This window comes from Malaclemys terrapin, chromosome 8 (genome assembly GCF_027887155.1).
Source record: "Malaclemys terrapin pileata isolate rMalTer1 chromosome 8, rMalTer1.hap1, whole genome shotgun sequence".
Classification (NCBI taxonomy): domain Eukaryota; kingdom Metazoa; phylum Chordata; order Testudines; family Emydidae; genus Malaclemys; species Malaclemys terrapin.
Genome location: NC_071512.1, coordinates 18,497,031 through 18,519,528, shown reverse-complemented (window position 1 = coordinate 18,519,528; position 22,498 = coordinate 18,497,031). Strand labels below are relative to the sequence as shown.

Here is a 22,498-nt window from a genome sequence, read left to right as displayed (position 1 = left end):
CTTCCATTCCTTCCATCAAACTATACTCCTGATTTCCATTAATGGGAGTTTTGTGTATGCACCAATGGGAGAATAGACTTAAGCCGTGTATCTAGAGTACAGTATATACACATACACCTCTCATAATCATGTATGTGCATTTTATAATACTAATACTGCATTCCTTTGGAAAGTTCCTCCAATTTCTGGCTGCTGGCTTGAACCCAGCCCGAAGTTATAGGTGACAGAAGGTTGTTACAATCTGATGGCTATTTGGTGGCCGTTGTAGAATGACGTGGACCAGATTAACCCCAGTTCCCATTGGAAAGAGGTCCACATCACAAAAAATACCCCTACAACTGGAAATGACCAACCTATGTGTTCGAAGTTTTAGCAGAGGCGCCAAGGAATGGGTGGGCTTGGAAACAGGGAGGGATTTTCTATTCCCAGTTCAGTAGAATTCCCCATTGACTTCATTTGGAACAGAAATTAAGCCAATGCTGCGTCCTTTTGGAAATCCCACCCTGAACTTTCTCCTCACCCATCAGGTCAGGGCTGAGGCACATTGGCAAGGCAGCATGTTCCCATGTTGCCTATGCCGTACTGGATCAGGAGAGGATTTGCACCTCATTCTGCAAGGTACCAAGCTATCTCAGCCAGAGCAGAGGGGGATCAGCACCTCACAGGAAGCGCTTTGGAGGATGAGCCCTCAGTCTCCAGGTCTGTCAATGGGACACCATTTGCCATCGCTTAACTGTTTTTCCCCCTTTTCTTTAAGAACAAAAGTCCCTGTCACCCCAGAAAAACAAAGCCCTTTCCCAGTGGCGTGAAAGTATCAGCAGTCCCCGGATATAGCCGATCGGTGTTCAGGGCCGGACCCAAGCTGGGGAGGAAGGCAGGTGTAAACCACCTTTCTGTCTCCTCCAATCCTGGGGCAATCTGAGACCAAAACAACCCCAGCATAATTTACTGCAGCCTAACAGGCTCAGTCTAAATTACTCCAAACTGGAGCTGTTCAGTAGGGACCACAGCACTGGTATAGGCTCAGCCAGAGCATCATGTACTCCGTCCTACACCCAGCATGCCGACCCGTCTCCTCCACATATGCCAGCTTTGCACCACCAGGAACTCCCCCTACATTACAGGGATCTTGGTTCCCCTCTTCAGGGAAGCTCTCCATGCCCCTTTGCACAGGAGTGATGCAAAGAGGATGGCGCCAGGGGCCACTCCATGAGTGTAGACTGATCCTGACTATATAAGGAATTGAGAGCACCTCATCCGATAGGCCCTTAGTTTGGTTAATACATTTCCTTTTAAAACTAACTAACTAGCTGTAATCTGCAGCTGTACCTACTTGGAGTAAATACTGACGGAAAAATAATGCCGTCATCCTGTTTCACTGGAGGTCAAATTAAACCCCTTGAGAAATCCATTTAAAGGAAGAATCTAACGCAGTTTGAAACAGTCATATTATAGCAACAACAATTCTGAAAGTTATCCAAAATGCATTATCATTATTTACATATAATACAGTAGTGCCTAGAGACCCCAACTGAGATAAGGACCCATTGTGCTAGTTACTGTATATATACATAGTACAATACAGTCAACACAGGTAGACAAACTTGTGTTAGTGGGGCTTGCACTAAATAGCTGTGTAGACATTGCGACTCGGGCTGGAACTCAGGTTCTCAAGCCTGGGGGGGTCGGGCGTGAGTCCCGCTACCACAAGCCTGCGGACCTAGGCTGAGAGGCTCCCATATAGACATGCCCTAAGTGACTTGTTCAAGGTCACACAGGAAGGTTGTAGCCGAGCAGGGAACTACACCCAGCTCTCCGGAGCCCCAGTCTATTGACTTCACGTCTCTGTTCTGCAAAATTCATCATTTTGACTGGGTGGGTATTCTCAAGCCACTTGTATTCTTAGCAAAACTAAAGACCTTTTAGAATAATTAAATACTGAACTATCACAATACAGAGACTCTGCTACATGACTGCACAAGTAGATACAACTCTATAGGGGCATGTGTTTGGATGCATGTTATTTATACTCACAACATCTTTCTTACAAATAGATGTTTATTTCCTGAATAACGGGAGTAATGATGTATTGTTATGTGTCACCGTTTGACAAATGCACATTCCATCTTAGAGGAAATATTAAAAAGATCCCTTTGTGAATGAAACCCCAGCAGAGAGAAGCCATTAAGGAATTTTGGTTACTTGTTAGGAATTAACAGAATGGAAAACCCTCCCCATTGTTAATCAAGTTATTTACAGAATGCCTTTCCCAGCACAATGGATCCCTGGGTGCTGTTAAAAGCAATATAAAAAACCCATGAGGATATTATGATAACAAAACGGTACGGGTTGCTGGAGTGAATAAAAGTCATGCACAATAGTGGTTTGCCACTGTGGCTCGACAGTGGGACCCTACGTTACTGTACAGCAGACCCAGGCAAGGAACGATTCACATTATTTTACGATCAGCTGAGCAGTGAGTGTGCTTAGTGCAGTACAGAAAGTGATGAGACTGTAGAGTCAGATGCAGATCTGTTACATATGTATCATATTTATATTACATTAGCCCTAGGAGGCTTGGTCAGAATCATGATCCTGTTGTGCGAGGCGCTATACAAATCCAAACACAAGAGACGGTGCCTTCCCCCAAGCAAGTCCCAGAAACACGTACTCCAAGTCCTGCGCTAATTGCTGATCAACAAACATGGAACCTGCCAGGCTACTGAGCACATAAAACGAACGTCCTAGTAAAAGTCTGTCAAACTACCATTTTAACTTATTCATGGGCTCACCAACACCTTTCTTCTTTAAATGTCTTGGCATCTGGCACCGGGTATTAATTGACATTTATCACTGATGTTGTCAGGCTAGCAGTACCAAGGGATACATTATTAATGCTATTTAGGCCAATGTACAGAATGAGCCATTTCTAGAGATAGAAACAAACAGACAGGTTTCTTCTGAATGAGTTCATTAGTTAAACAACACAAAACACAAACAAATCAAACCCCCTTCCCTCCACCCCTCCCACTAGCTCAGTAAAAAATGACCTTGTTTTAAAAGAACTCCAACCAGAAACCTTTCAAATATTTGGCTCTTTCATCTGCCTCTACAGCTAGTTGATGCTTTTGGAAAGATGATGATCCAGGAATATGATATTTGTCCAACATACCAATAGAGCCTGATTTCAGGTCAAAGTACGTAACACTCCTCTCTCCAGAAGTCTGTAACACTCCTCTCTCCAATAGTGACTGAACAGTAGTTAATGATCTTCACAATGGGTTCCCCGCACTATAAAACACAGTCTCCCAGCCAAATCCTTTCCTCTCTAGCTCTCTGCTGACTTCTTGTCCACTCTCACCAACATGCCTTTCCAAATCTCCCCAGGGACTATGGGAGTGATCAATCTAGGTACCAGTAATTATCCATCCATCTGTGATGGGTTGCCCCCTCTTTCGGGGTGCCACCTGATGTATTGGGGTACCACCAGCCTGGGCTCCCTTACTGTCCTGCTACGCCAGGCCCTCAAGCCTCCTCTAGCACACACAGGTAGGGCCATAACCAGCTGCAGAAAGACACAGACACTGAGGTCAGCTCTGCGTGGGAAGACTCAGCTCAGGGATTGCCCAGCACTCAAGTGCACACCCACTCTGGAGTGTAAACCCAAAATTGTATTGTCTTGCACTGCACAGAGAATTGTAGAGCGTAAGCTCATGAAATTCACCCCCTCCCTCAATGTGGAGATAGATATGCTCAGCTTTTTGCTCCCCAGTTATGAACTGCACAAATATGTTTATGAAACTGCATTCAGTGTACCTATTTTTTGGTTCAGCCATGCCTTGGACTGAACCAGGGGTCGGCAACCTTTCAGAAGTGATGTGCCGAGTCTTCATTTATTCACTCTAATTTAAGGTTTTGCATGCCAGTAATACATTTTAACGTTTTTAGAAGGTCTCTTTCTATAAGTCTATAATATATAACTAAACTATTGTTGTATGTAAAGTAAATAAGTTTTTTAAAATGTTTAAGAAGCTTCATTTAAAATTAAATTAAAATGCAGAACCCCGCCCCAGATGGGTGGCCAGGACCCGAGCAGCGTGAGTGCCACTGAAAATGAGCTCGCGTGCCGCCTTCGGCACGTGTGCCATAGGTTGCCTACCCCTGGACTCAAGTATCAGGGGGTAGCCATGTTAGTCTGTATCTACAAAAACAACAAGGAGTCTGGTGGCACCTTAAAGACTAACAGATTTATTTGGGCATAAGCTTTCGTGGGTAAAAACCTCACTTCTTCGGATGCATCCGAAGAAGTGAGGTTTTTACCCCAGGACTGAACATTTAGGAAGTGATTTTCAAAATTAGGTGCATGGAAAAATGCATGCATAATTGTGCACCTTATTTGTGCTGGCAACGAATATGTCAGGTACCTGCTTGAACATACAGCCAGCAGCACATCTAGGGGTCCATCTGCATACTCAATTTCTCAATCTATGTATGCAATCAGAACCACTGCATAGCCCAGTTAGTCATGCAATTCAACATGCACTTTAATGAGATGTGTATTATTGCAAAAAAAGACACGGACATTCACATTTTGTGGCCCATCACATTTTCCATGCCTCAGCTGGAAGTTTATGGCAGGTGAGTCCTCAATGGAAGGTGGGATCTGAGGACAAGTTTATGGCAAGGATTCTCAACCCCTGGTCCATGAAACACTTACTGCTTGTCCACAGAGATTTGGCAGGTATGTGATGCTGGCTTTCATTGTTTGCAGCTGCTACTTCACATTAAAAGAGTCCCAAAGCATATATTCAATGCTTTCCTAATATCACTTGTCCATGTCAGTAAAGGCCATAGCTATCACAGGGATTGGAAGATTGGAAATAGGGAAGGGACAATCCATAAGATCAGACATGAGAGGGAAAGTGTCCATGAGACGCTGTCTGAATTAAGGCAAGAGCCACACTATGAAAGAGTTTGAGAACCTCTGTGTTATAAGAATCTCTTTCCTACAGTCGTGAGAGACAAAATCACTGAGAGCCGGATTCTGCCACTTTTACTCATGCTGAGTAGTACATTACTCCAGAAACACACCCACTGAAATCAAGGGAACTACTCACAGAGTAATGTACTACTCTGGTGTGAGAGTAAGGGTGACAGAATCTGTCCCTAAATAAGTAGATAAATACAATTTATAAGCAAGTCCTTCGATTTAAGTACTTGCCAAGAGTAATTTATCATGCAATTGACATTCAGGGTCTTTCAACTGCTCTCCTGTTAACTGAGCCCAACAACACTGACGGGAGAATATACTTGAGCAGGCAATTACCTGATGTGCAGATGCAATTAGGGCCCAGTACTGGGAGATGCTGAGTTCCTCCTGGCAGTTGCTCAGCACCTTCAGCTCCTATTGACTTCAAGGAATATTTTTTTTATAGTGCCCAAAAGTTGCTGGGCCCTTTACAGCACAAACAGAAACACACAGTGCCTGCCAAGAAGGGCTTACAACACAGAAGTGGTGATGCATAAGGTTAACAAACAGCACGGAGAGGATGGGAGGAGGTAGAACAAAGGTTATAGCAATAAGGCAATCCAAAGCCCCTTAGAAGTCTATCATTGTCTTTCCATTGGCTTCAGTAGGTGGAAGATCAGGTCCTCAGTGAGACTTAGTGAAAACAAGAACCAACTAATAAAAATAACTCCTTTTAAATAACATTATCAAGCATGAATTACCCTGACAACTAGTAGCTCTGATATTCTGTTCATTTAAAGATTGTTTTGAATGCTTATTTTAAATGAACATTAGACTTATGGGATTCATGCAGATTGTCAAACATCTGCACTTGGCATTGAGTATTACCGTTATTGTATTGTGGTAGTGCCCAGAGCCCCCAATCAGGATCAGAACCCCATTGTCCTAGGCCCTGCACAAATGGAATGGAAGAGATTGTCCCTCCCCCCAAAGAGCTTATGATAAAAGAACAGATTTAATTGGAAAATGTAATAAAAGACACTGCCCAGCACAAAACATCCAACCTATTTTACTTGGAGGAAAATAAAAGCACAGGTTTTTACAATCAGCTGTTTAGGACAGACCATCCCATAGAGGGATAATGATTTTAAAAGTGTCCATGCCACAGTTCCTATTAGCGTCCACATTTGAGGGAGGAATTTTCAGTTCACTTTAAGAGAGGCAGTGAGATGACAGCTGGTTAGGAGACAGGAAGGGCACCTGGGCTCTATTTCTGAATCTGCCACTGGCTCATTATGGACTTGCACTTGCTGAAGTCAATGGAATCTTTGTCACTGACTCCAATGCGCACCCGATCAGATATTATGTAAATCTGGGCAAATCATTTATCTTCTCTGTGCATCACTTTTACTGACTGTATAATGGAATTAATATCACATATAAAGTGCTTTGAGAGCTTTGGATGAATAGTTATGCATGTGCACATTTATGATAATGCTGATAATGCTGTGCAGGTTGTAGCATGATCAGAATCTGCCTGCAAACAGTATAAAGTTATTTTTTAAGTTACGCTCCTCAACTTACACCATAGCATTAATACTTTTCATTTGCCATTCCAGTGTGAATTAAAGCTCTGAAAGCTTCCCTGTTCAGGAAAGCATTTACTCACATGTTTAACTTTAAGCAAGTGCTTCAATTTCATTGAGTTCAAAGGGACTTAAACACATACTTTAAATGCTTTCCTGAATAGGGAAAGATTTTAGCACATTACGTGTTTTCCTGAATTGGGGTCTATGCCTGGAGAATCCTCCCCTAAGGAGGGAAATCCTTCGCTTTCTGCCATGTCTCCCACGCATCACAGTGTTTATGAATAGTTCTAGTGTATTTAATCCTTTGAGATGTGACATTAACGATCAGACATGCTTTTCTCTTGTCTACAGATGAAAAGGAAGTCATTACTAACATACGTATCAAATTCACGGAACTTTTTGACCCCTGCACGGCATGTGGCAACAGTGCTTCACATTTGGAAAACCCAACTCCATTTTCCATATAATGGATCTACACATCTAAGCTGAATGCCCTGTCAGCTTTCATTCATTACAACCAGCCACATTCCAGACAAACCCCAATGCTCCTCTCACAGGAAAGCACCTGTCCTGAAAGATTAATGGCAGCTAGGACAGTTGCTTTGCAGAGGGTACTGCGTCTCTTACCAATGTATTTAATTTTCAGTTTATAAAAGTGTCCATCAGCAAAGCCACGTTGCTCTGATGTTATGCAAGGCATGTCAAATCCATGGGAAATGAATGAGACCCAGCTAATGTGATGAGAAGTCTCCTTGTCACCAACAATCTCCCAGCCATGCCACTCCAAGGAAGGCCAGGGGAAAAGTGAAAATCACCCACCTATACTGCTGAGTCAGTGCTGGCAGCTAATTATGACAGAGGCCAATACTGAGCATTTGAATGTACAGCAATAAGAGGTGCAACCTCCAGGAGAATCTCAAAATGGAGGTTTTTTCCCATCATTTTTTCCAATTACTTTAATGCAAAATAACCAACAGTAGTTTAATAATAATCAGGGAGTGAGGCCAGCAGCCAGTTTAGCCCAAGTGCAGGCTAGTGTTGTCCATGTACTTACTCAGCATTTATTATGAGGCCAGCGATCCAGTAAGCAATAATGGAAGTGGTGTATCAGATTTCATAACATTTGGAGGACATCATCATAAATCCATTCCCTGAGTGAGCTCAGAGAGTGAAATCCTGTCTTAGAGCACCATAAACAGAAGGTAGGGGAATGGCATGGTAACAGCCATGAACTGGGGCTGCAGATTCAGGGAAGGATGGCTCAGGATAGCGGAGGGAATACACTGCTGTGTGTAATTGCTCTTGCTTTACAAAGGAACAGCATGTGTCAGCACCTGGGGTTCACTGTGCACTGCAACAAGCAGACTTAGGAGCTGTCCAGGCCCCTAGGCAGCTCTATGCCCTTGAGTCCAGGGCGCGTTAGCTGGTGTACAACCAACGCTCCTCTCCTAGTGCTCTCCGGAGAGCCAGGCAGGCATTCTGCTCAACAGTTGTGCAGCAAGGCAGGCCAGCATTCCCCAGCTCCCCATTTCCATACTGTGGCAGGGTGAAACAGCTGGAAAGGGCTAAGGACTGCTTGCCTGACACACGGTTCAGCAGGGGACTAAAAGAAGGGCTGTATTCTTTTCGGGAAGATGAAGAGAGATACTCAGAGTCCTGCAGTGGCCAGGGCTGTTTTGTGTTACTTCGTGAATTTGGTGTTTGAATAGTAGATTGTGCTCTGAGGCACAGGCCTGAAATAGACTTGGGGGTGGCACTGGTTTCTGCTTGGGCTCCAGCACACACCCCTGCTCCCTATTTTTCAGGCTAACTAAGGAATGCCAATCTCAGCTTACAGTACAGCCTATCAACACCATTCCTGATAATCAGGAAAGGGAGTTCTGGCTGCAGGAGCTCCCTTCACCTGAGGCATACTACCCCCATAACACTTCTATCCTTTGCCAGCCTCCCCAGAGCTCCAACCCAGGTCCATGGGGTTACAGAGCAAGAGCCTTACCCGCTGCACCACCACACTGTGAAGGCAGATAAGGGAATAGCAGCAACGGCCCTGTAACCAGATGCTGTACCTGCTGACTCAGTGGGATCAGATGACTAGCAGCAGGCTGCTGATTGGACACCACTTTGTATAAAGCTTCCTGTTCCTTCTCTAACCCTGGTCTGAGCAACTGAGCAACTAGGTAAACAAAATTGTTCCAGCCATTCCAGTATTTTTAACATTTAATATTTTGCTGCCTTTCATCATGCATAAAAATATGAAAGGTTATTGTGAGTGTTATCAAACAGGCACTTCAAAGATTTCATTTTGCAACTGATAAATATCAAATATATTTCATAAGGTGTTGAACCAAACTCAAAACTTACTGTGGAAGTCAAAGTTTCCTAGGATAAACTGAGCATTTTAATGATTAAATACTGTTATCTTTCAGTATTTGACCAGTATTACTTTTAGCTGTCTAGGACAGTAGCTTATATGTTGTGTCACCTGCATTTTATGTATTGTATTTATTTATGTATTGTATTGATGCAGCCATGTGGAAGCATATATGGTAGTTAATAAACTGACTCTTGTTGTGCATCAGGAAATGTTTATGGAGCCATATTTGAAAGGCTGCATCTATAATCATGGCAGCACCAAGACAACTATCTCTCAGAGCTAATATTGTGATGATGCATACTCATGTTCTGTAATACCAACCCTGAGCTCTAGTTTCATGGTGATAACTAGTACGGTGGCCTGGAAGGGCAAAGTTATCAAGACTCTCCAACGATGATACTGGTTGACACCCCTGAAGCAGCTTTCCCACCAAGCCCAAAGCAGGCAGGGAAACGCTCAGCCCTCAAGTTGTTTTCCCACCACCCTTAAATCCAGCACTCCTCATTGACTGAGGTGATTGCCAACCGCCCAAGAAGCTCTCTTATCATTTCCAAAACCCAGCAGTTCTCACCCTCAAATCACCAGGGGATTCGCCTGGCACTTCTCAAAACCAATGGCTCCAGGGGGAGGGTCACTCTTCAAACCCCGCCCTCAGGTGGGCATTATAAACCGTCTGGTAGTTGGGAAAGGCAAGTGAAGTAATAGCTGGTGTGTGCAGTCAGAAGGCACGAATGGCCTTTGCTTAACCAATAAGTTTGGGTGATCTGCGATTACAGAATAGGGGCTGTTATGTGGATCTCAGAGTGACATTTCACTCTAGGTGTTTTGTTCATCGTTGAACTTATCTATCCCATTGAAAATTGAGGTAATTGACAGCCTGATAATTAAAGAGCCTGAACTGGAGGAAGATTGAAGAGAAGGCCTTTCTTCCCAGAAGGTTGAGTCTCTTGTATCCCTTATCAGAGGAAGTAGCCTTTGAGTACTCTTGCTTGGGCCGCTTTGTAACCACCTGCACCACCAGGGAGTTTGGCAGAGGGTGAGAAAACAAGAACTCTTCCCCCTGGGATGGGACAAAGTAGCACTTCTTAGCCCTCTTAGGAGTGGGAGCACAAGAAGCAGGGGTGTGCCAGACCGCCTTTGCTAGATCCATGATGGCCTTGTTGATGGGGAAGGACACTCTGGGACGGGAGGGTTGCAGAAGGTCTAGTAAGCTGTGCTGAGGCTCCTGAGTTTCCTCCAGCTGGATTTGTAGCTCTGCCACTACTCTGTGCATAAGCTCTTGGTATTTTTTAAAGTCATCCAGCAGAGACGGAGAAGATGGAGAGGCTGCCTCATCCAGTGACCCTGATGAGATTGATCCTGGAACCACTGGAACTGTCAGATCCTCCTTCCTCCTCCAAATACTTCAAAGGGGCTGGTTGCGTACAGCCAGGTAATGGTAAACAGAATTTGTGCACCGAGCCTGGGTGTCTGGGGTAGGGTTCCCATGATCCCCAATATTGACAATAAAATGTCTCCACTAATGGAGGGGGGACCCCACAGCATAGGGTACCACCTGTGTCTATTTGGAGGTTGGAACCCTCATCTTCTAGGGCTTCTGTCTGGGGCCACCTCTCCTCAGTGCCCCAAAGAATCCTGTGGAGCCTCCGACTGATTGGAAGCAAAGGCCGGATCCCTGATCACCAGCAGGATCAACAGTACCAAGGACTGTGCTTCAAGGTTGGTGGGTGAAAGGGGGGAATGATTCCACCTCCTTGTGACAGACTCCTCCTCTGGTGTAACAACATCCCAGAATATACATGGACCCAATAGGATCTGTGAATGCGGATGGGGAGAGTAAATATGTCTTCCGGGGAAATGCATGTCTCCGACTATCCTGGAGTATGAGGAGAGTCCACGGGTGGAGCTGGCTGATCTGGAGACTCTGGTCACCATGGCAGTCAGCTCCCACCGGGACCATGTTGCTATCGTACAGCCTCAGTACCCGAAGTGGATCGGAGCACTAGGAGCTGTCTATCCTGAGTCTTAACCACCAGTGCTGGTTTTGGAACTGTTCGATACATACCCTTGTACACCTCCTTCTCTTGTTGAAAAGATATAGTTGGGCCTAAGACCTTAGCACCCAGGTGCGCTGGCTTTCCCGAGTCTGACAGGGTCAGGGAAGGATCCCTTCTTTTCAGGGCAATCTTAGACATAGATAACTTGTCCTTATGTCTATGACAATGCCTCTTTCTCTCCTTTGAAGCCATCTCTTTAGGCTTAACAGAATTAGCTCCATTCCTGAATTAGCTCATACTCAGAGGATACTGCCTGCTTGTTGAGGCTAATGTACAGGGGAGGGTCCCCAGCCCAGATCTGACTGGGCTTCATTGCCTTCTCCATGAGGTATTTTCTGAGTCTCAGTTCCTGACCCTCATGAGTTCTGGGGGGAGAAGAGAGACAGATGCTGCATTTGGCAGAGATGTGAGCATCACCCAGGCAGTAAAGACAGCATTGATGTTAGTCACTCACAGAAAAGGTGTGAGAACAGGAAACACAGTTTTTGAACCCCAGGACTCTGGGCATAATGCCAGACTTCTTGGGGGAAAAGTCCCTGGGCAGGAGAAAAATGCTATCTAACTACCTATGCTATGCTATACTACAAAAACTACTAAAAAAATAACTCTATACAATTCTTTTAGGAATGACACAGCAAAACGGAGCTGAGGACACTGAAGAGTCCAACCCAGACCATGTGGTGGTAAGAAAGAACTTGAGAGATGTCGGCCCGCACCACCCTTTATGCCCAGGGGTGGAAGCACAAGGAGAGCTGCAGCTCAGGTGCAAGACAACAAACACTGCTTGCAAGAAAGTGCGGTACCTGGTGCACATGCGTATCCCACGTGTGGAATGCACATAGGGACCATCTGTTCTTTTAAACAGAACAGTAAAAAAGTGCTCTTACCCTCTTCATTTTCATCGAAGACCGGTGGCTTGCTGGAGGTGTTTGCGCCCATGGTGAAGTTTGCCCAAAGGTCTCTCGTGCGGTTACATCACCAGCCTGGGATGCATAGCGCTGAAGTTAGCATTACCATCTCGTGCTCTCTCAGAAGATCTGTAGAACTTGCTATGTCTAGAACCTGGGGAAAGAGAAAAGAAGCATCTCACCGTCATTGTCACAGACGAAGGAACATTGCAAATTCGTCGCCACACATTTGCCAGGCTGTTAACGTATGGTGTCAAAACCAAATGAGCCTCAGAAGGGAGAAGAACATCATTATTATTCTTAATCAGCAGCCCCTCACAACTAATCAAGACCAGGGCGCCATTGTTCTAAGCATTGTACAAACCCAGGGGAGTAGACATCAAGGATTCAACTGTGCATCCCTTATACTGCTGAGTCCTCACTCCCAGGAGTAGTTCCATTGACTTCAGCTGGTCTTCTCACAAGGGTAGATGCTCATCACTATGAATGAGGGTTGCACAACTGGGCCCCAAACCAAAGTTAATCTTGCTCATAAACCTTAAGAAACATGTTACACAGGCTTCCTGCCATACGCCCCAGGTACCTCAAATTTCCATTGACTACAGTAGGATTTGACAGTGCACTGGGAGTGCAGGATCAGGCCCACAGTCTCTTTAACATGATATTATTCTAAGTCTGTTGGCTGCGTATGTTACTATGCGAGGGAGGTAAGTTGTAACAGTGGGTTCTTACATATAAAAAAAATGTAAGATCCTTGCCTGTATATAGTGTTTATTGAAAATTCAATCTAATAGCATGTTTGAAAGAGAATGAAATAAAGAACTTTAAGACACAGGAAAGACTGGGTGGGGCTGAGTGAACACTAAAAACAATTCCACAGATAATCACCGTGCATTTTTCGGGCTGGGAGTAATGTGAGTAGGGAATCAGAATGTGGCCCTCAATGAATTTTCTTCAGCCATGCCTCAGGTATTTGCTTCCCACACACCTTCATGCAATTAAGTTTTACTGCGTGAAAGTTCATGGGAACTGAATTTCAAAGTCACGCGTTTTAAGTTACCAGGAGTGAGAAGACAAACTGGAAGTAATGACATTCTCAATTCAACCACGGGAAGAGAAATAATACCATATTACCTGTCTGACCAGTCCCAACTAACCAACACAGCTCAGACAGTAAATACTCACAGCTGTCTGAGATCAAGCCAGAGAGTTAAAAGAACCTTCTAAAAATAATAAAATTCCTGCAATTAATGAATAAATTAGAGGAAATTGCAAATCAGCTCATGGCAAATGATATCCTCAGTTTAGGAATTATATAAGGTTACAGATTTTCTTTACCATTAATCAATCCACTGTAAAATTTGATTTTCAATTACAGTGGGCATGGTTATCTATTACTGATTAATTACGAATGTCAAATAAATTTACTGTGGGCATGGTCATCCATTACTGACTATTTACGAATGCGAAAGAAATTGTTCTTTCAACTTCCTTCACAGAAACATTTTAACTTATTCGTATTTATCTTTTGTAGCTCCAGTTCCATGATGTCTGTTACCTAAGGGTGTGAGTGTGTGGAAGGAGGTTACTAGAAGACGTTATCTTAATAAATAATACCACAAATAATACCACTTTAAATCTTCATAGAACCTCACACCCTGACCTCAATATTCTTTGCAAATATTAATTGTTCATCATAAACCTCTCTACGAGGTATGACAGGTAAGTATTTTAGGTCACACAGCAAGCTAGATGCAGAGCCAGGAGCAAAACCCAGGAGTCCTGAGTCTCAGACCCTCTACTGTAAGCATTAGGAACTCAATTCATTCTTCTTGTGGTGGCCAGAATTCCCACTGCAGACAATGAGAGTTCCAGGGGTGACGGGATGGGGCTGCAGATGATGTTATAACTCACCTACTGCACAGCTCATCCTTTACGTGTTTACATATAGACCATTAATATCGGCTTATTTTTATATTAGCACCTCAAGCTACACACACACACAAACACACACAGAGCGCTTATTCCCTGTGATAGCTAGATACAGTACAGAAATTAAAATGAGAGAACCACAGTCTACATGTCCATCCATGGGTGGGAGGGCTTCAACCTTACAGGGGAAGCTTTGCATGTGATTCAGATTTTTCTGTGACCATTTAAGGGTAGAATGCAAGCTAATTAAAAAATGGGAACTACCCTCTATAAGCAGAACTAACAGGTTGATTCAGCAAGAGACATGATTTAATTAAAAGTGGCAAAACTCTCTGTATTGCAACATAAAAAAGGAAGGATCATTAAAAACAGAATACACAGAGGTCGAAGGAAAGATTATGGATATGAACCTGAAGTCCTTACTCACTCAAAACTGCCATGGTAGGCCAATGGGAATTGTATCTGAGTAAGGACTGCTGGATCAGATGCTAAAATGGTTAACATTTTATTCATGTGGTCTTCTTTGGACAGATGAAAATCACTATGAAGTTAGAAAGGAAGTCATGTGGGGAGAGAATGAGGGGGGAAAGAAAACAGATGGGGCAGCAAAACAGATTGGTTGCAAACACTGCTTAAAACAAAAAAGATTAAGTTGGCCAAAAATGCCCATTGTAGAATGAAACGCATACAAGGCCAAATGGAGTGTGGAACTCTAGAAAATGTGACATCTTCATAATCCAGGGATCATGGCAGAAAACTGAGCAGAGCCAGGCAGCGCTGTGGTGCGGGAGCAGACCCAACAAGGGGGGAAGCGGGTGCTGATCATACGCAGCTTGGAAAGTAGACTCTAGAACAGAGTGAGATGAATGCTACAGCAAACAGGGAAAGAGAAACACAGAGGAGGTTTCTTTCTAAGACTGGCTTCATGAGTGGGGCTTGATTGTGGGAGGGGGTCTTGTTTTGTGCATCTTCAATCAATAAAGATATTTGAAACAGAGAAAGAAGGGCAACCAGCTCCTTGACCTTGACCCATATGGTTTGTCTCCTCTGACTAAGCTTTTGACTCCCTCCTGACTGAGTTCTTTCTCACATAAACAAACACACTAGCTCACCTCTCACCATCCCATCCTCTTTCCTGCCCGCTTCCATTTTCCCTGCAGCTTCACACTCCAGCTTCTCGCTAACTTTTGTTTTTGTTTCCAAAGCTTAGAAATGCAATAGCACAAACTCACTGCCAGCCTCAGACCCTGAGTCAGGAAAGGTGAACGCTAAGAATGTGCTGAAGTCCCCTTGAAGTCAAAAGTTAAGCACGTGTTTAAGTCTCTCCCGACTTGAGAGCTGAATAAAATGGGCCCAAGCCACTCAGTTTGGTTTGGGATTTCTAACATTCTGAAGTTCGGGGTGGGAGGTGTCAGTTCTAGGAGATGGATTCAGCCCTTTCTATAGAAACTGGTGATTTGTGCAATTCAGACATGGATCTGCAATTGGATTCCAACCCACTCCTCCCCTTTGTAGCAGGAGATTTGATTTGGGTTCATCTTTGACCTTAAAGCCAGATTCCGATAACCTTCCTCATGTCAAAGAGTGCTTTGCTCCATGAGTAATCTCACTGGCTTCCACAGGCCGACAGGCCGAGAAAGATACCATTTAATGTCAGTAAGGGTAACAAAATCTGGCTGTTACTACTACTTTTTCTAAAATACATTTTATTTCCCTTTTCTGAAGTAAAATTATTACAGCATAGGACATGCATTCATCACTGATCCTATACTACTATAAATTAATCACCATCAGCAATTGAGGAGAGGCTGATCCTGTGAGGTGCTGAGTACCAGTAAGAGAGGCTCAGCATCCTCACTTCCCCATGATGTTAACAGGAGTTGAGAGCATTCAGTACCTCACAGGGGATGCCCGCACCGTGCCGAATCAGGCCCACAATGCATCTCATCTCCAGAGTACTTTATAAGCTGAAGCTAATGGCAATTCATCTGAACTGCTGCAATTGAGCTCTTGCTCAGAGCTCACTTTCACTAGCAAAGAGTGAGAAAGTTTGCTTTTTACAAAAGGCTAAAAATGATGCAAACTATTAAAAAAGACCCTGAACCCCAAGTGGTCATTTCACAGGGCTGAAAACATCTCCAATAATAACACAAATCAGAGCATGAGTTCTGCTGCGGCCTTTAAACTGAACAGGCTGAGGAATCACTCCAGACAGACCTTTAACATTACCCCAAGGGCAATTCTTTTCCAGCTACAGAACTTACTCTCTGAGCAAACAAGAACACATCAGAAGGATGCTTTGCTCTTACTACAGTAAAAGGCTGCAGTGAAGACAGGTACTTCACGTTTACTAATAAACTCAAAACACAGCCTGTACGACAGTATGTTGTGATAATGGCCATAAAACAGGATCCCATTGTGGCACCTTCGCATTATAGCAAAGCCATCAGCAGCAACTGTTAGAGGTCAGTTGCCATATCCATTATGAGTCCTTGTTGTACTGGAGTTCATAGCTTTTTCATTTGCATCTTGGCAGTACCTCGACACAGGACCTATCCAGAGGGACACAGGTCTTGCTTTCAGTTAAACTGGCTTCAGAGAGGATGTTTGGGGTAAAAATGGGAGACTTGGCTGTAATTTATTTAAAATAAGCCATCCTCTGCGACGATAATCCTTCTGCACTTTTTGACGTTTCCCTTTTTAAATTTGCCAAGCATTGCTTAACGGTGAAAACCAGCCACTGGTCTTTCCCTAGAGCTAGTGCTATGTTAATACTTGAGGTTAGCATTAGCCTTCATGATCGAATCATTCACCGTTCCATTAACAGAATGGGAAAGGCTCGAATGACCAGTGCGCCCTATGCCTTGTTAAGAGTAGCACTGGTCATCAACACGTTTATAGGGATGGGAAGCCCTCACTTAGATGGGGGGGGGGAAGGGTTGACATCAAAGCACCTGCAGACTCATTGTCGTGTCTCCTTTGTTTTCTTTAAGACCAGCTATTTTATCCGCAGCCATTAAAAGAAAAAGAAAAGGCACAGCTATTTAACAATTGCCTCAAGGGGTTTAATCTCACCGTGCAAGTAGCACATCCTTTACAATGGAGCAAGAGCCCCGTAGGATTAAGAACAGGTTTAGAGATGTCTATGAATAATAATAGTCACAGTTACACTAGCTAGAACAGTCATTCATCCACCAGAACATAAGCCAACCACTGTGCATGGGGGTAGAAGAAAACTTTCCCAGGGGTACATTATCATCTAATTACTAATTAGGGGTTTTTTACATGTTCCTCTGAAGCATCCGGTACTGGACACTACCACAGCAGGGATACAGGACTACATGAACCATTGACTACCCTAAGTTCCTTCCCCAAAGAAATCACACAGTATTCTGAGCCCCCTTGCAAACACTTCGTCACAGAGAAGAAAGTTCAGAAGGGAGCAGACTTTACTTTGAATCACCTTTGCGTCTGATCCTGAGCCGTTGTTCCTTTAGCATTCTTCCTTTGCAGCTTCCACACTTTGAGACATCTGCCCTATTCCAGAAAGTGACTAAGTTATTGCCTGCAAAATGTAAACATTCAAAGCACTAGCCAACTATTACAGTCGCCCCCCCCCAGCTAGAGGACTTAAAATCATGCTGAAAGCAGATCAGTAAGTGGATGATGCAGTTACTGGTGGGAGATCTTAGGGAGTCAAACAAAAGAAACCACCTACCTTGCGAGAGGGGAGAAAGCAGCAAAGAGACTGAAATAGGAGCCAGGAGTAGGGCAGCAACAACCTGAAGCTGCAGCTCGGGAAAAATAGCAGCTGTGGGCACTGCACTGCTGTGCAGTTTGGACGGATGGGGGGAAGGGAGGGAGCCAAGTTTCCTTTCTGGGGAGTCTTGGTTTGAGGCAAGTGGACTTGGGATCAGAGAGGAAGAGCCAAGCCTATTGCAGGGAAGTTTCCCTTTGCAGATTGCAGGAGGAGTCTGCAGCAGTCACAAGAGGTGAAATACACCAGAGAGCAGGAGAGAGACATGCAAATGCATGCACACACTGACACAAGGGAGGGAGTAAGGTAGGAGGGGGGAGAGTGGAATAAGTGGGGAGTGTTATTAGTGAGGTAAGGCAAAATGATAGCTCTAGGATGTGGCAACCCTCTGCAACTGTAGTTAATGCTGATCAGATTGGCACCAGTTCTCCAACTGCAGAAGCACTGAAGGCACGTTGTGTCGCTTAAACACTTAACAGATCAGCACTTTTCAGAGATCCCGTAATAAGACATTTCACAGGTCAAGGGCAAAGACAATCTTTTCCGATCACTCTGCTACTTCTAAGCAGGATCCCCCCACCCCCATCTTGTGATGGAAACAGGACTGTCTTTGTCTGGAACAGTGCTTTAGAAAATTATTTTTTAGAAATATAAGTGAGGTTATACGTTCTGCTACTGATTTAAAATCACAGGAGGGGAGGGATGGTCAGGATCAGTGACCTAGGCTGAATTCCCTGCCCCATGCATCCTTTGCAAAACAGGCAATTGCCCCCTGCTTTCCTCTCTGCAGAAAGGGCTCAATCCTGCAAGGTGCTGAGCATCATGGGTTCAACCCAGCAAAGCTCTTAAATACATGCTTAACTTCAAGGAAGTGGGTAATCTCCATTGCCTTCAATGGGATGATTTATAAATTTAGAGCTAAGCAGATGCTTAACTGCTTTGCTGGATCAGGGCCAAAGTGTTCAGCACCATGCAGGATCAAGCCCAATTTACCCATCTTCTTCCTAACTGTCCAGCTAAATCCCTATGTTAAAGATTCCAGTCAAGAAGCAGACACACCATGGCACTTCCAACACTAATAAATACAAATAATAAATTGTTGCACTAATAATATACTGCTTTCACCTCACAGAAGAAGTGCTGAGTTGCCCTCCTATCCATGTGTCTTTGAAGCGAGCTGAGAATGCCTGGCTGCTATGGCCCTCATCATCCTAGTATCTGAGCACCTCACAACCTTTAACATGTTTTCCTCACAACACCCCCATGAGGTAGGGCAGTGCTATTATCCCCAGCTTACAGATAGGAACAGCGGCACAGAAAGGCAAAGTGGCTTGCCCAAGGTCACACAGACGTCTCTGGCAGAGCAGGGAATTGAACCCAGGTTTCTGGCTAATGCCCTAGCCACTGGCTTATCCTTCCTCTCAGGGGTCAGACTGCATGTGCTGGTACAGTCTCAAATCCAACCCAATCCAAGCAAGCTCCGCCCACTACTGAAGCCGACATGAGGTCCCACTCACGGCACATTGTGCAGATTTTTTCACAACTGGAAGCATCATGCCTCCCCACTTTACACAACTGTGCAATGGGGGGAAAGGGAGTAAGAGACTGCACGTGGGCAGGCCAAAACTGCAGCCCCCTGCACTCCTGCTACCATTTTGTCCCTTCTCCACCCACCAGGGGCAGCTCACCACCCACAGGGCAGGGAGAAAGGAACAGAAGGTGGAACTGTGACTCTACTCCCCTGCAAATTCTCACCCTAGCTGTTGGTTTAGGCAGTTTACAGAGATTCTTGAGGGAAAGCTGCACTTGCTTTCAGCTTAAAACCCCAGATATACCTTTCATAGGCTAGAAATTCCTCTAGCCAGGGTTCATCCCTTCTCCCCCAGTTCAATCCTTGTTTCTCGGGTGTTTCCAAGCGTCTCCTTTGGCCGGGGAGTCAGTGAAGAACCACAATGATGTCACTTCCCTGCCTTAAATAGCTTTTGCATATGGCAGGAACCCTTTGTCTCCAACTTTTTAGTGGAAGTGGAAAAACATTGGTATTCTATGATGGAGTCCAGTACCAGGTGACTTGGTCACATGTCTCTGTAGGGCCATAGCAGCCATGAGTCAGAAGCTGTTTGTAGCATCCTCAGGAAGGCTCCCTGATAGGATATTAGCGTCTTCTAAGACCTATTGTTCTCCCTAATGGCCCTTCCCAGCCATCTAGGGGCATTCCCCAGGTATAAACACATTTGTAATAGATGCATAGACAATATTCCTAACTTCAGATACCAAAATGATACATGCACACAAATAGGACAATTATATTCAGTGAATCATAACCTTTTCAATTATATCTTATATAAAATGCATCATAGTTATGCCATAATCATATCATAATAATATTACTATGAAGAATATGGGGCATAAGGCCACACCGGGATGGAGTCTTGTTTGTACTCGTAAATCAAAAATAAATAAATATTGATCCAGGTTTGTTCACTGCAGCTCTCGTGGTCCAGTAAAAAACATCAACCAACTATTAAAACAAGGCCACTGGCCAGGCCTGCAGTCAGAAGCCAGGACACCAGAAACGGCAGCTCTCCTGATATATTTCCACAATCCCATGCAACCTCTCCCAGCCCAGCCTATGTGGGCAGCAGGCACATGTACCAGGCACAGCTCTGTTCAGTAGGGAATGGGACTGTCATGGGCAGGCTGGCCCTTTGAGGCAAGCTGGGTTCGGCCTTGCCCATGACCTAGCAACTAACCCTCAGCCTCTCTCATAAGCTGATAACTAAGAGCTAATTAGTTGCCCCAGCTGAGTGTAATGGGGCTTAATTAGAAACTGACCCCAATTAGTCATGCTCCCCACCCAGGGTGTGATTGATTAACTCCTGGCCAGAAAAGAGGTGGAGCTAGTCTTTAAATAGAGCTGAGAAGCAAGCAGAGAGGAGGAGACCCTGAAGGGAGGAAAAAGTGGAGTGCCCCTCTGGAAAGAGACAGGGAGCAGAGTAGGTTCCTGTGTGAGGAGCCGGGACCTATGAGGAGAAGAAAAGCCCAGATGGGCCAGAAGAGCTGGCAGTTATGAGAAGCACTGCAGCAGGGTATCCATCAGCAAAACTGTCAGAATCCCTGGGGAAGGGAGGCTGCAGAGGAATCCAGCCGGAGAAGGAACAGAGGATACTGGAGGAGTCTGAGGGGCAGAAGAACTACTAGCTTGGAGTATTTAATTTGGGACTTGGCCGCGGAGCTGGACCTTTAGTTAACCCTGGAAGGGGACTGAACAGTGCATGACTTGGCCAGAGGGCTGAGCCCCAGCAGACCCGGGAAGGGAGTCCAGAGAAGGGACCGGCAGAGCCGGTGGCTGTCAGAGAGAATAATGGAGGCCAAGTCCCCTGCAATGCTGTGTCTGGGCACACAGGGGCGCCCCAGAGACAAGGATGCCTGTCTACAGGGATACACCAGACTCATCCCAAAGGCTCCAAAGTAGAGGTAGAGTAAAATTTTGAAAACTGCCTACGGGTATGTCTACGCTGCAGCTGGGAGTGAGCCGCCCAGCCCAGATAGACACACACCAGTGGGGCTTGAGCCAGCATGCTAAAATTACCTGTGTAGATGTTGCAGCCCAGGCTCTCCAGGAGGCCAGGTGGGCTTCAGAGCCAGAGCGGCAGCCTGAGCGGCCACGTCTCAACCACTATTTTCAGCATGCTAGCGTGAGCCCTGACCGCCCAAGTCTGTCTACCTGGGCTGGGAGGCGTGTTCCTGCTGCAGTGTAGACATACCCTAAGGGACTTAGGAGCCAAAACGTCCACATCACTATTGAAATTTGGGACTTAGGCACCTGAGTCATTAGGTGCTCTTGGAAATCTTTCCCCTTGACTGAAACTGAGGGTCTCCTATTGCACAAAAACGTTCATGAAAAATGTATTCTTATTTCTTATTGGGAAAAAAAATTTCAAGTTTCTTTGAGCGGCTTTACCCCAAAGGAGTTAACTCGATGTGCTAGACAGATCCCCTCTGGAGGGACTCATCAGTGGGAACAGAACCCAGGACTTTCTGCACCAAAAGACTAGCCCCAGCACAGCAGAGATCAAGCAGTTACTTAACTCGCTGTTACCATCAAGCACCCTCTGTTGACAGTGTGTCAGGGGTGTGGTGGGTGGGTTTAGGGCATGGACAGGCCAGGGTAATGATCTGTATTCTCCATTATCCTCAGTGATCCTCCTATCCTACCACACTTCCCCTGCCACACATTTTCCCAGCTTGACTATTTGGCCAGGCCATGGAGATAGGCTCTGGTCTTTCATGTGTAGCAGATAACACTCAGATCTGGCCCCTAATCCTGTCACAGCCTGGGCTCTGGTAAATGAGCTGCTTATAGGTGTTTTATAATGGCACTGCTACCCATACTGCCTGAGCCACAGTCCTGGCCCTGCCCAAACTCCCACTGACCTCAACATACAAACCAAACAGTACTTGGACAACGTGCCCAAAAAGTGGTAAGAAAATGCAGGCAGAAACAACAACATCTGACCCACAGTAGCATCTACAGGCCCATCATGCTTGGCATGTGTCAACAATAGTAAAATAAATAAATAAATAAGTGGAGATATCCTATCTCCTAGAACTGGAAGGGACCTTGAAAGGTCATTGAGTCCAGCCCCCTGCCTTCACTAGCAGGACCAAGTACTGATTTTGCCCCAGATCCCTAAGTGGCCCCCTCAAGGAGGGAACTCACAACACTGGGTTTAGCAGGCCAATGCTCAAACCACTGAGCTATCCCTCCCCCTTTCCCTGCCCCAAAGAGCTTACTGCCTCTATAGACAAAGCAAAGACACCAAGAGGTTAAGTGACTTGCTAAAGGCCCCGCAGCAGGTCAGTGGCAGAGCTGGGAATGGAGCCCAGGTCCCCAGAGCAGCAATGCCCA

The 22,498-nt window shown here is 45.1% G+C and overlaps 1 protein-coding gene across 4 annotated transcripts in view; it reads right to left on the bottom strand.

Annotated features, from left to right (window-relative positions):
* STK32A (serine/threonine kinase 32A) overlaps window positions 1-17,825 on the bottom strand; it is a 90,558-nt gene extending 72,733 nt beyond the window's left edge. For 2 of the 4 annotated variants that reach the window (XM_054036416.1, XM_054036419.1), the window contains exons 1-3: window positions 17,548-17,825; window positions 17,293-17,366; window positions 11,877-12,051 (exon numbers count right to left, since the gene is read on the bottom strand). In XM_054036416.1, coding sequence (XP_053892391.1) covers window positions 11,877-11,928 — 52 coding nt within the window. In that variant the 5' untranslated portion in view covers window positions 11,929-12,051; window positions 17,293-17,366; window positions 17,548-17,825. The remainder of the gene's footprint in view (window positions 1-11,876; window positions 12,052-17,292; window positions 17,367-17,547) is intronic. The other 2 variants (XM_054036417.1, XM_054036418.1) reach the window with 2 other exon arrangements.
* Between the last annotated feature and the right edge of the window lie 4,673 nt (window positions 17,826-22,498).